The sequence below is a fragment of the Microcaecilia unicolor genome, chromosome 1, assembly GCF_901765095.1.
Source record: "Microcaecilia unicolor chromosome 1, aMicUni1.1, whole genome shotgun sequence".
Lineage (NCBI taxonomy): Eukaryota > Metazoa > Chordata > Amphibia > Gymnophiona > Siphonopidae > Microcaecilia > Microcaecilia unicolor.
Genome location: NC_044031.1, coordinates 184,186,154 through 184,199,638, shown reverse-complemented (window position 1 = coordinate 184,199,638; position 13,485 = coordinate 184,186,154). Strand labels below are relative to the sequence as shown.

Here is a 13,485-nt window from a genome sequence, read left to right as displayed (position 1 = left end):
TTGATAGTTTTTTGGGTTCAAAGATGAATATATTTCCTGACACATCAAGGGAATCGCAGACTGGGAGGTGTGAAGTCTTGGCTTTTCAGCCAGGAATCATTGCCCCAGGTGGGACCTTCCTAGCACGATTCCCTTGTAAGTGTTTTATTTTCCTTATTTCTTATTTGTTTGAACCTAAGAAATTATAGAGTTTGTGGAAACAGATGAAGAATCCTCTGCAGCAACTTCCTTCAGTAACCACTGTACCGGCTGCAGTAACCGATTAACCTTCCTCCCTCAGAAAATGTGAAGTGTAAGATTAACCATTTTGAGTTTTTCTTATTTTCTTTAAGATTGTTTTCCTGATCTTGGATCTTCCAATTGTGGACAATTATGTAAATATATATTGTTGAGAGAAAATGTTTTCCTTTTTATATTCATTTCTGTATTTCCTTACATTTATGTGATAAATGTGAATGTAATTAAGTAAAATGATAAATAAAATTAAAAAAAAAAAAGAAGCCTCTGCTTGGCCAAAGACCAGCTTGAAATATCCAGACCATAATAGTTGCATGTGTTTGAATAAGCTTTGCAGAGAGAAATCCCTCAAACCTCCACCTTTTGGGTCTTTCTTTCCTCATGTGTTAAATCTCACAGTCCAAAGGTTGAAGAGGCAGCTGTGAAATTCCCATGGCTTAGGGACCCAGTTATCTAGTCTGGTATTAACTGCCACGTCACCCTCTATTTCCAACAATTAGACCAGGCACATGTGTACAAGAAGCAGGGTGGTGAAGAGGATGGAGGGGTGTGCTATGTGCCTTCTTCTGCTCCTCCTCACTGCGGCTTCCCAAGCAGGGGATAAGAATGAGAGCACATCAACTACAGGTAAGGAAGACAACCAGGGAGAGACTGGTGATCTCTAACCTCATCCTCCTTTTCCTCACTGCTAGCAGCAGACTGATTAGCAAGGCCAAGGCCAGAAGTTTCCTGTGAGTTCTTGGCTAAATAAAAATAAACCCAGGAAACATTGGGATGCTCTCAGTATTGGAACTTATTAAGTTTTCCCTTGCCTATGCATCTGAACCCTTGTAACAAGCTTGTGTATCCATTCTGAAACCTCTAAGTAATGTTCAGGAGAATATTATAGGGGTAGAATTCCCAGCTTCCACTATTGTTCTAGGTTTCTAATACATACAGCTGTAAATTTTGGAAAAAGGTTGTTGTAAACTATGACCCGGGGTGATGTAACTATGAGGGTCATGATGTATTTCATATGCTAATTTAGCTCATGAGCCTTCCTATGTAAAGCTCAAGGTGGCTCTGAAAACTCGCCTCTTTGGAAATGCTACCCATTGAATTTTATTTTTTATCCTTTTCTGTCTCTTGGTAGCTCATGTATGCTCATTGTAAACAGGGTAGAAGCCAACTTTGGCATGTGCAGTATATCAAGCAATTGTAAATAAATAAATAATTTCACTGGTTTAGGCTTATTAGACCTCTTCTTCCATAAAAATGGAGACTGTTTTGTGATCCCCAGGTTTTCAGGATATCCACAATGAATAAATTTGCATACAATGGAGGTAGCACATTCACATTTATCTCATGCATATTTATTGTGGATTTCCTGAAGACCTGACTGGCTAGGTGTGTCTCGAGCAGTGTGTCGAGAACCCCTGATCTAAGTTAATCAGCTACAGACTGTAATTGCACTGGTCCTCATGTCTTGTTCAATGTTCTAGCTGAAAAATAATTTATTTTAAAAACTGCTTTACCTGAAAATATGAGCAGAAGTGAGATGAAGGGTAAACCATATCTACATGCAGCAGCCCAAAATGTTTAACACAGTGTTACAGTAAAAATAAAATAAAACAAACATACTTATTTATTTGTTCCTTTGTTTATTTATTTATTTGTGACATTTATATCCCACATTATCCCAAACAAGTTTGAGTTCAATATGGCTTACAATAAACAGTATAGGATACATAACACGTGGATAGTGTGAACATGCTGGGCATCCTGAAAAAAATAAGTTTTTGAATTGAATTGTATTACATGGACTGTAAAAGTTAAACTACTGGAGGTTTTTTCGCCTATGATGACAGCAAGAGCTCCTTGAATTTAATGGCTGTGTGCCTAAAAAAGAACGGAGTCTGTTGAGGCCTTTTCCTCCAATTTGCTGATGATTATTGAGAGTGCAGCGAATAATTATATTACAGTGATTTTTATCAGATGAGGATTAGTTGTTATTAAAACAGGTCTAGCTCAAAACATCTTAGTTTTAGTCCTGGACATTTTGGGTTTGTTCTATTATGGCAAAAAAAACATCCAAGTGTTAGGAATGCCCTAATCCAGTGGTGTGCTGGAGCCGGCTCGCACGAGCCGGATGTTAAATTTTCTTCCGGCTTGCGAGCCGGTTGTTGCAAATAGCGAGCCGGCTCTGGCTCTCCTCCCTCCCTCCTCCCTCCCTCCGGATCCGCCTCACCGTCCGCTTGTTTTTTAAATTCTTCACTTCCAGCGCCGAGTTGCCGACTGTCCTGAGTCCTCCCTTGCCGATTTGCGCTTTAAAAATGGCCGCCGAGACTTCCAGAGGCGGCCTTGCGAGACTTCGGCTGAAGTCTCGGCGGCCATTTTGAAGCGCGAATCGGCAAGGGAGGACTCAGGACAGTCGGCGACTCGGCGCTGGAAGCGAAGAATTTAAAAAACAAGCGGGCGCGCGGTGAGGGACCGGATCAGGAGGGAGGGAGGGAGGAGAAGAAGAATTCACAAAACAACTCAGGAGGGAGTAGCAGGGGGGAAAAGAGAGTCGCTGCTGGGCATGGGTGGATGGAGGGGGTCGCTGGACATGGGTGCATGCAGGGCAGGTGGAGGGTACACTGCTGGACATGGGTGCATGCAGGGTAGGGCAGAGGAGGGTCACTGCTGGACATGGGTGCATGCAGGGCAGGGGAGAGGAGGGTACACTGCTGGACATCTGGGTGCATGCAGGGCAGGGGAGAGGAGGGGAGAGAGAAGAAATGCTGGACATGGATGGAGGGGAGAGAAGAGTGAGGAAGGAGATGAGATGAGGGAAAAGGAAAAGAGGAGAAAAACTGCACATGGATGAAGAAAATAGGCAGAAGCTGAGGACCAGAAATGAAGAAGAAAGGAGGAAAGAAATAAATGGAAAGGAAGCCCTGGAAACGGAGTTAAGAGGACAGATAGCAGCAGAATCGGATACTGGGCCAGCATGATCAGAAAAACAGTCACCAGACAACAAAAGTAGAAAACAAATCATTTTATTTTCATTATAGTGTTTGGAATATGTTCACTTTGAGAATCAGGTGCTCAACATTAAAACTTTATATTTATTTACTTATTTATGGAATTTTATCCCACATTAAACATGAATTAGATTGGAACCTGGGATCATTTAATTTTTTTTCCAGGAGAGAGTAATGCATTGCCCCCCTCCCCCGCTATAGCCAGCTCTGCAATTTTGGGGGGGCGCAGAGGTGGATGGGGGAGCACAGTGGTGGACGGGGGGGGGGGGGGGGGCGCTGAGGTGGACCGGGGAGAGAGCCTGTTAAAAATTTACCAGCACACCACTGCCCTAATCCCATCCCCAACATCCCCTTGTGGTGCACAGATAAACATCTGCAACATAGGTTTCGAAAATAGCATTTTGAACGTTTTGACAAGCAGGATGGGCTGTAAAAGCAAAAATGTGACACCCGGAGGACACAGCCCAGGAGGCTTTATGAATGTCACTGCCACATTTAGGTGCAAACATTTATGTCAGCCATAGGGGGAGTGACTTTTGGGTATCACTTTTGGGTGCCACCATTTGGAGGAGTTTCTCTTGCCTCTGGTGCTACGGTATCTCCCTCAGGGCTAAATGCATCAACCAAACGTTAAAAAATCTAAATCGTAAAGTGCTTAACGAATTTGAAACAACGAAGAATGCACAAAAAAAACAGCTCAGAAATGTTCGGTGCGGTATTGAAAAGTACAATGTATCAAGCGTACGTTAACCCCGTCATTAATTTGCTCCTTAAGCATGCGCAGAGCAGCCACAAACGTATTAAACCTACGTAGGATGCTTACATCAGACTGGGGCGTGCGAGGGGGGGATCCCGACCTGCAAGCTTTTTAGCTGTCTGATCTAGCAGAAGAGTGCAGTTGAAGATAATTCTAAAAACGACCCTCGTAAATCCCCTTTTGTAACAAAAGACCTCTTTGCAGTTTGTTTACAGTACTGGGAAAATTGGGTTAGAGTGTTAATTTTCAAAGCTGTTGGAGAAGGGGAGAGTCAGGATTTTTAAGCTGCAGGGAGAAGCAGTATGTTTTGTTTTGTAATGATGCAGGGGAAAGCGGAGAGCCACGTGTTTGTGTTTGTATCTCACTTTTCTTTTTAAACATGCTGGCTTGGATTTTTATGGTGCAGGGGGCCTTAACGACAGGTCTGAGCACACATAAAATTTCTGACGGTAAATGATTCGTTGCAATCATCGGTATGGTTAGTGCATTCCGAATTGTCCACATTTCAATGGTAGTTTCTCCTTTGCATTCCGTTTTCGTTAGCTGCTTGCTTCGTAGGAAAAAGGCCTTTAATGCATGCAACGGTTAGGAATTTCCTTCCTTAAAGGGTTGTTAGAGGGTCATTAAGGTTTAGTACATCTAGCCCTCAGTCACTTTTATGATGGTGACTATGCTGGGAGGGGGAGCTGGAGTGTGAAGCAGGCAGTACTACTACTAATCATTTTTCTACAGTGCTAGATGTACACAGCGCTGTACATATTATATGCAGGTACTTTCTCTGTTCCTAGAGGGCTCACAATCTACATTTTTTTTGTACCTGGGGTAATGGAGGGTTAAGAGGTCCTTTTACTGAGATGCATTGAAAAATGGCTTGCGATAGTGTAGACCCAGGTTTTGGGTGCGTGCTGATCCATTTTTCAGCATGCCTGTAAAAAGAAAACACACTGGGTGCTGCAATTATTAATCTCTCATCTTTCTTAACCATTCCTGTGTCACGTTTTTTTCCCGTGAGGTACTGGGAGGGTGCTGTTGGCATTCTAGAGAAAAAGGTGCCAGTACTCAAATGCCAGGCCACCCTTCAGGGGTGGGGTGATCACTGAGGGATCCACCCCACAATAGCCAGGACCCTGCAACCAGTCACAGAATCTATGACAAGGCAGAATTGGTGTGTAGAGCCTGAGCTCTTTGATTAAAACTTGGGGACTATGGGTCAATTTTAGCAGCCAATGGAAAAGGTGCCGGTACTCAGTACCCCTAAGTAACCCCTCAAAAAAAGCTCTGGCAGCACCTGACAGTAAACTACAGTCAAGAAGGGTCACAGCCAGCATAGAAAACAATGGTGAAACACACAAACGCAGATTTTTTATTTTATTTTTTTAGCTCACATCACATCAGATTTCATGTCCAGGAAACTGTAAATCAGCATTTCCCCAAGTTTCTCCCAGTCAGTCTTGTTTTCAGGATTACTACAATAAATATGCATGAGATGGACAAGTGTAAGTGATGCATGTAAGGAAAAAGAACCCTAACCACAGGTCCACTATCATGGGTTCCATATTGGGAATCACCACCCAGGAAAGGGCTTTGGAATCATTGTGAACAAGATGTAAAAATCTTCATCTCAGTGTGTGGAGTCAGTCAAAAATGCAAATTACATGCTAGGAATTATTGGATAAAGTAGTGTGGTAGCCATGTTAGTCCACTTTAAAGGGTCAGCAATGAAAATAAGGTATCACATTGTCCATTTTTTGTTTTAAGAATTATTAGGAAAGGAATGAAGAACAAAACTGAGACTATGGCAGTTTCTCTGTATTCATGATGTGTCTCTACCTTCAGCATTGTGGGGTCCTTTTACTAAGGTTGCCTGAAAAATGACCTGCGGTAGTGTAGATTTGTGTTTTGGGCACACACAGAATCATTTTTCAGCACGCTTTTTAAAATTTTTGCTGAAAATGGACGTGCAGCAAAATGAAAATTGTCATGCATCTATTTTGGGTCTGAGACCTTACCACCAGCCATTGACCTAGCAGTAAAGTCTCACACAGTAACCGGGTAGTAATGACCTACACGCATCATATGCCACTTGGCGTGCACCCATTATGTGCGTCTGAAAATAAAAATTATTTTTTAGATGCACGCCAAAAATGAAATTACTGCAAGAACCACGTGGTAGCCAGGCAGTAACTCCATTTTGGCATGCATTGGGCGTGCATAGACACTTACGCAGCTTAGTAAAAGGGCCCCTGTATGCACTTCTGATTTTCCCCATCTCAAAAAAAATAAAACACAGAGAACTAGAAAAGGTTCAGAGAATAGCAGCCAAAGTTATAAAGAGGATGGAATGGCTACCCTCTGAAACAAGGCTAAACAGATTAGGGATCTTCAGTCCCTGTAAGAAAAGTTCATGTACAATTATTAGCCAGGTAGACTTGGTAAAGCCACAACTTAACCCTGGTAGTGAGCAAATAGGAATGGATTCAGCCTTGAGGGACCTACAGAGTATTTCCTTATGTATAGAGTACTTCCCACAATGACCTTTGCTCCAACCCAGCAAGATATATCTCATCTTCTTCAATCAATATTTATTGATCTCATGCCTTCCCATGATATACCATACAATAAACTTATAAGTGCATATTGCAATCAATAACACAATTAACAATATTTCACAAATGCAATTAAGAAAAACATAACAAATCAAACATATAAATAATAATAAATATAACAGATTAATTCATAATCTAATTCTGTTTAAATAGACAGTCAACCAAATCATAATGCAGTAGCCTGTTATTTCTGGTGTGTGCCACTAGGTGGCACAATGACCTAGTCCAGAATTACTGAGCACAAGCTAAACCTTTGCAGCAACAGGGCTCACACCGTAGAAGATAGTGGGGAAAAAAGATCATTCACCCTACATCATTCCTCCCAAATAAAAATGAATTCAACACAACAGTTAACCCTGAGGAAATGTCAGGTTGCAGGATTCTGCCTCTCCACAGTGACTCAACCACTGGGCAGATCACTTGGGGGTCCTTTTACCAAGCTGTGGAAAAGGGAAATGGGACTTGATATACTGCGTTTCTGAGGTTTTTGCAACTACATTCAAAACGTTTTACATATATTCAGGTACTTATTTTGTACCAGGGGCAATGGAGGGTTAAGTGACTTGCGCAGAGTCACAATGAGCTACAGTGGGAATTGCACTCATTTCCCCAGGATCAAAGGCCACTGCACTAACCACTAGGCTACTCCTCCACTCTGCGGTAGTGGGGCTGTTTTTCCCACACGCCAGGGCTCTTTTTACTCCAGCAGGTAAAACAAACCCAAAAACAAAATGGCCATGCGGTAAGAAAACTCTTACTGCATGGCTGTGCGGCACGGAGCCCTTACCACCCACTGAGGATTTTCCCCAAGTTCATTTTAATAATGGCTTATGGACTTTTCTTTTAGGAAACTAGCCAAACCTTTTTTAAACCCTGCTAAGTTAACTGCTTTTACTACATTCTCCAGCAAAGAATTCCAGAGTTTAATTACACATTGAGTGAAGGAATATTTTCTCTGTTTCATTTTAAATTTACGACTATGTAGCTTCATTGCGTGCCCTTAGTCCTAGTATTTTTGGTAAGAGTAAACAAGTGGTTCATGTCTACAAGTTCCACTTCACTCATTATTTTTTAGATCTCTATCATATCTCCTCTCAGCCATCTTTTCTCCAAGCGGAAGAGCCCTAGCCATGTTAGCCTTTCCTCATAGGGAAGTTGTCTCATCACCTTTATCATTTTTGTCACCCTTCTCTGTACCTTTTCTAATTCCACTATATCTTTTCTTAGATGCAGTGACCAGAATTGCACACAATATTCGAGGTGCGGTTGCACCATAGAGCAATACAAAGGCATTATAACGTCCTCGTTTTTGTTTTCCATTCCATTCCTAATAATACCTAACATTCTATTTGCTTTCTTAGCTGCTGCCGCCGCACACTGAGCAGAGGGTTTCAACGTATAATCAACGATGACGCCTAAATCCCTTTACTGGTTGGTGACTCCTAATGTAGAACCTTGCATTACTTAGCTCTGGACTTAGATGATATCCTGGTTTTGGGGATTTAAGAGCAGAAGGAATGATTGATCATTACTGCAAGCTGACAGGACTGAGTGAGACAACTAAACCTGAAATTGAACAAGAAAAAGTTGAGGCTATGACTTTCTGATGGTCTGAGGGCATACAGTTGTATGCCCAGATCCAGAAAAGGTACATGGAGTCAGATGCTCAAACCAGAAGCGTAGCCAGGTTGTGATGCCAGCGGGAGGGGAGCATGGACTGCGTAGATTCACATGCACACTGTGTAGGCATGACAGACTACATGAAAAATCATTTATGCGCATAGAATAACTATTATTGCCTGATTTCTGCCACGCACCATAAAATAAAAATGATTTTCTGGTGCACATAGCAGACACGCGTACAAAATGAAATTACTGCCTGGACCATGTGGTAGCTGGGCGGTAACTCCAAAATGATGCGTGTTGGGTGCGTGTAGGTGCCTATGCAGGCCCTTAAGCTGCGTGGGCACCTACACGCACCCAACATGTGTCAATTCAGAGTTACCGCCCGGCTACTGCATGGCCCGGATGGTAATTTCATTTTTACGCGTGTCCGCTATGTGCACCAGAAAATCATTTTTATTTTATGGCGCGTGGTGGAAATCAGGCAATACTAGTTATTCTATCCGCATAAATGATTACTGCACGGTTACCACGTGAGACCTTACCATTAAGTCAATGGGTGGTGCTAAGGTCTCAGACCCAAAATGGACGTGCCAATTTTTATTTTGGCGCACGTCCATTTTCAGCAAAAATTTTAAAAAGACCTTTTTTACAGGCATGTTGAAAAATGGATATGCATGCGCCCAAAACATGCGCCTACACTAATGCAGCCCATTTTCAGTGCACTTTAGTAAAAGGACTCCAAGGTGAGCTCAGATTTACACAGGTGAACACAGAGCCGAGTTTCAGCGATGATTGCCTGCATCAGGAGTTAGAGTGCCTGGGACATCTAACACATAACAGGAAATATGCAATGATGCCACACCAATGATCTCAAATTTCAGTACATTTGAAACAGCATTTCCCATACTGTTTTGTGTTGCATTTTGCGAATATGACAGGAAAATACCTGAAATTTCATGTGTTTTCATGTACAGTGGACACTATTTGCAGACAGTTTGCATGATTTTCAAAAAGTGTGCACTCTCTTAGAAGAGTGCACACTTTGCCCCCATTTTGCACTTGTGAGTGATGCACGCATTGTCAAGAGAGAGTGTGCACTCTTTGGGAACTGTGCACACTTCTTCAGAAGATAGAACACTCTTTCGGCAATATGCGCATTTTGTCCAAAATAATGCACTCTACTAACAACATTACTACTGTAACCAAAAAAAAACAACCCCCCCCCCCCCACGAAAATTCCCATAAATGATGTGGGAAACTAAAAGAAAGACAAATGTTTGGGCTGCACAGTCTTTCAACTTCACAGCTCTCTTGCTTTCTGTACTGCAGCCCCCTTGTCAGGGGCGTACCTAGACCTCGAGGTGGGAGGGGGCCAGAGCCCAAAGTGGGGGGACACATTTTGGTCCGCCACCCTGTTGCTGCCCCCCTCCGCCGCCAACCCCTGCCTCTATCCCCCTTCCACCGCTCTGCTACTCCCCACCCACTGCCACCGCTGTACATATCTTGGCTGGCAGGGGGCCCCAACCCCCACCAGCTGAATCACTGCCGCCACAAATTCCTTGGCTGGCGGGGTCCCCAACCCCCGCCAGCTGAAGCCTTCATCCAGCGCTGGTCTCCAGCGCCGGCACATTACCTGCCCTGCTCTCTCTTCCCCTCACGTCCAGCATGCTGGTTTTAATGAAATTGAGCATGCACAGGTAATGTGGCGGTGCCGGAGACCAGCGCTGGACGAAGGCTTCAGCTGAATCCTGAGATTGTTGATGACTTATTCATCCACAGATTAAAAACACAGTGTTTCATACAGCATACTTCTCCCTGCTAGGGCATACAGAACAGGTTGTAGTTTGTACCCCTGGACATTTTAACAGATTGGATTAGGATTCCTTGGGGTAGTAGAAGTCAGCTATTGTTAGGGTTGGAAGGGTAGAGAGTGGTGGTGGTGGGGGGTTATTATAGTTGCTCATTGTTATTATTGTTTTCTATTTGTGATTTATAAACAACTGTTGCACAGCATATTGTTCCTTTGTATAATTTAATAAAAATATTTAAATATAAAATCATAAGTATTTGAAACTTCTGCAGATTAGGACAGAGCCCACGGGGATGGGGCGGGGATGGGGACAGAAACTGTGGAGATGTGGTGGGGATGAAGACAGAACCCACGGGGACAGGACAAACTTTGTCCCCATGTCATTCTGTACATGGATATTCCTAGCACACCATGAAGGGATGGTGTCTTTAGTGCCCCACCTTTTATGAGGGCTAGTGCCCAGTGGTCCTGGCTCACCACTGCTGGGCCCACCACTGCCCTTTCATGCTATCCTGCAACTCTACCTAGTAACAACGAAAACAAGGGAGAAACAGCTATCTGTGATAGCTTTCAAATCTTCCACATGAAATGGGTCTGAATAACTAATAATGATTAAAATATTTACTAGTTACTCTTCCTTTTTCCTGTCTCTCTCTGTCCTCTCAGCTCCCAGTCATTATAACTCACATTATATTGTTCTGAGTTATATTGTTCAATAGCAATAATAATGTCATTAACTCTATGCCTGAATCAGAAAACTGGTATAGTAGAGTTATTGATTATGGGGTCCTTTTACTAAGGTACGGTAAGCACTAATGCATCCTTACAACAAAGACAGAGCTTACCACAGAGCATGCTTAGGCATCCCAGGATAGTTTGGGGGTTGGCGTGCGCTGCCCATACGCTAAAAAGTAGAATATATTTTTTAGCGCTGGGGGCAGGTCTGGTGGTGGAGAGTAGGCCTGCTCTGTGCTAGTCGGTTAGCTTAGCTACATTGCCATGCACGTGAGCCCTTACCTCCTACAAAACAGGTGGCAGGTGGGGCTGCTGCACTAATGGGAAAGTTAGCGTGCGTTCATTAATAGTGAAAATAGAAAATGCTGCCATTTTACCCCTGCAGAAAAAAATGGCCTTAGTGTGTGGGAATCAGACCACTAAAGACAGTTTTTACCACAGTTTGGTAAAAGGGAGCCTATCCAGCTTATAATCGAACGAGAATAACGCCCAAGTTCCGACCTAAATCGGGAGATGGGCGTTCTTCTCACAAAAACAAATAAAGCGGCATAATCGAAAGCCGAACTTTGGACGCTTTCAACTGCACTCCGTCGCGGATGCGGACAAAGTTGACGGGGGAGTGTCGGAGGCGTGGTGAAGGCGGAACTGGGGCGTGGTTATCACCCGAACAGAGATGGGCGCCCTTCGCCGATAATGGATGCGTTTGTAGCTAGAATTTAGGGCACTTTTCCTGGACCCTGTTTTTTGACGAATAAGGCCCCAAAACGTGCCCTAAATGACCAGATGACCCCCAGAGGGAGTCGGGGATGACCTCCCCTGACTCCCCCAGTGGTCACTAACCCCCTCCCACCACAACAAATGATGTTTCACAACTTTTTACTTTCACCCTCAAATGTCATACCCTCCTCCCAAGCAGCAGTATGCAGGTCCCTGGAACAGTTGGTAGGGGGTGCAGTGGACGTCAGGCAGGTGGACCCAGGCCCATCCCCCCCCCTACCTGTTACAATTGTGCTGCTTAATGCTACTAGTCGTCCAACCCCCCCCAAACCCCCTGTACCCACATGTAGGTGCCCCCCTTCACCGCTTAGGGCTATAGTACTGGTGTAGACTTGTGGGCAGTGGGTTTTGAGGGGGATTTGGGGGGCTCAACACCCAAGGGAAGGGTGCTATGCACCTGGGAGCTCTTTTACCTTTTTTTTTGTTTTTGTAAAAGTGCCCCCTAGGGTGCCCGGTTGGTGTCCTGGCATGTGAGGGGGACCAGTGCACTATGAATCCTGGCCCCTCCCACGAACAAATGCCTTGCATTTATTCGTTTTTGAGCTGGGCGATTTCATTTTCCATTATCGGTGAAAAGCAAAAACGCCCAGCTCACACCTTGGCGAATAAAGCATGGGCGTCTATTTTTTTTTTAAAAATACGGTTCACTCCGCCCCTTCACGGACCCGTTCTCGGAGATTAACGCCCATGGAGATAGGCGTTTCTGGTCGATTATGCCCCTCCACGTATGTTTTTAGCTTCCTCTGTATTTTTTCCTTGGGTTGTTCTGCATTTTTATGAATTATGTATGTAATTTTGTAAGCCACCTAGAATCGTAGGTAGATATTTAAAAAAAAGACGATGAATAAATTCTGTTCATGCAGGTATATGGTCACTTTCCTTCGTTTCTCACTCTTTCCTTCCTCCCTCTAGCTCTCTTTCTCTGGTAGTTCTCATATCTCCCTCTCTCTCTTTCTTCCATATAGTTAAAGTACATCGCTTCTCTTTCTGCCTCTGTCTAGCCTCCTCTAGCAGTGGGTAATGCACAATTTACTTTGCATTTCCTGCTTTTGGTGAAAATTAAATTATGGAAGCCTGAGTAGTTGAAGCAGCATGGTGACATCCTGTAACATCAGATATGTTTGGGTGGATTACCCTAGGGATCAAGAAGATGATTCTGTCCCTGGTTCTCAGGAGAGTAAAACAATTATATATATTAATGACTCATAATTGAAAGACGGGGAGGAACAGTGAATACATAGTGCTGAGACCAAGTATACACTGGGGCCTTGTTAAACCTAACACTTATAACCTGATGTACTGAATATATTGAGATATTCACCTGAGGAAAGAGTGCTCTTAGTTTCCAATAGTATCTGCAAGGGATTGGAAAATAAAAAGTTGTTTCACACAGCTCAGATGGATCTAAAAATATCAACTGTTGACAGACAGCAGAGAGCCTGTAGGGCCTAAGCACTTTAATACTAAGATGACAACAAACTTAACAGCTTACTGCATCTTGTTCTATTTGCTACAGTTTATCTTGATTAATGACTGCTGCTGAAGTTTGACCTTGTTGGGTTACTATTAAATTTGGGATTACAGTTACTAGACCGTATGTGAAGTGGACTTAATCCTGGAGAGCACCCCCTATTAAGAAGGTCAACACGCAGTAACCACATACTATAAGAGATCTTTAAGAGGGAGAGTCTTGAAGCTAATTCTTTCCCCCACCCCACACAGTAAATATGACGTTAAAGCCACATCTTATCTGAACTGAACAGAGAGGTGTTAAAGGCTAATCCAAAGAGCCATGAATGGAATGTCTTGCTTCAGTCTACTAAACCCCAGATTCTATAAAAGTCACCCAAAGTTGGGCGCCCAAATTTGCTCACTGATCCAAAATGCATGCAGAAACTAACTAGTGAATTAGGTACCAACAATCAATTAGTG

General features: G+C 43.4%; 1 protein-coding gene across 1 annotated transcript in view; it reads left to right on the top strand.

The window, feature by feature from the left end:
- Positions 1-745: 745 nt before the first annotated feature.
- Positions 746-13,485, top strand: part of ERP27 (endoplasmic reticulum protein 27) — a 77,691-nt gene continuing 64,951 nt past the window's right edge. The window contains exon 1 of the mRNA XM_030189985.1: positions 746-864. Within this exon, the coding sequence (XP_030045845.1) occupies positions 747-864 (118 nt within the window). The 5' untranslated portion in view covers position 746. The remainder of the gene's footprint in view (positions 865-13,485) is intronic.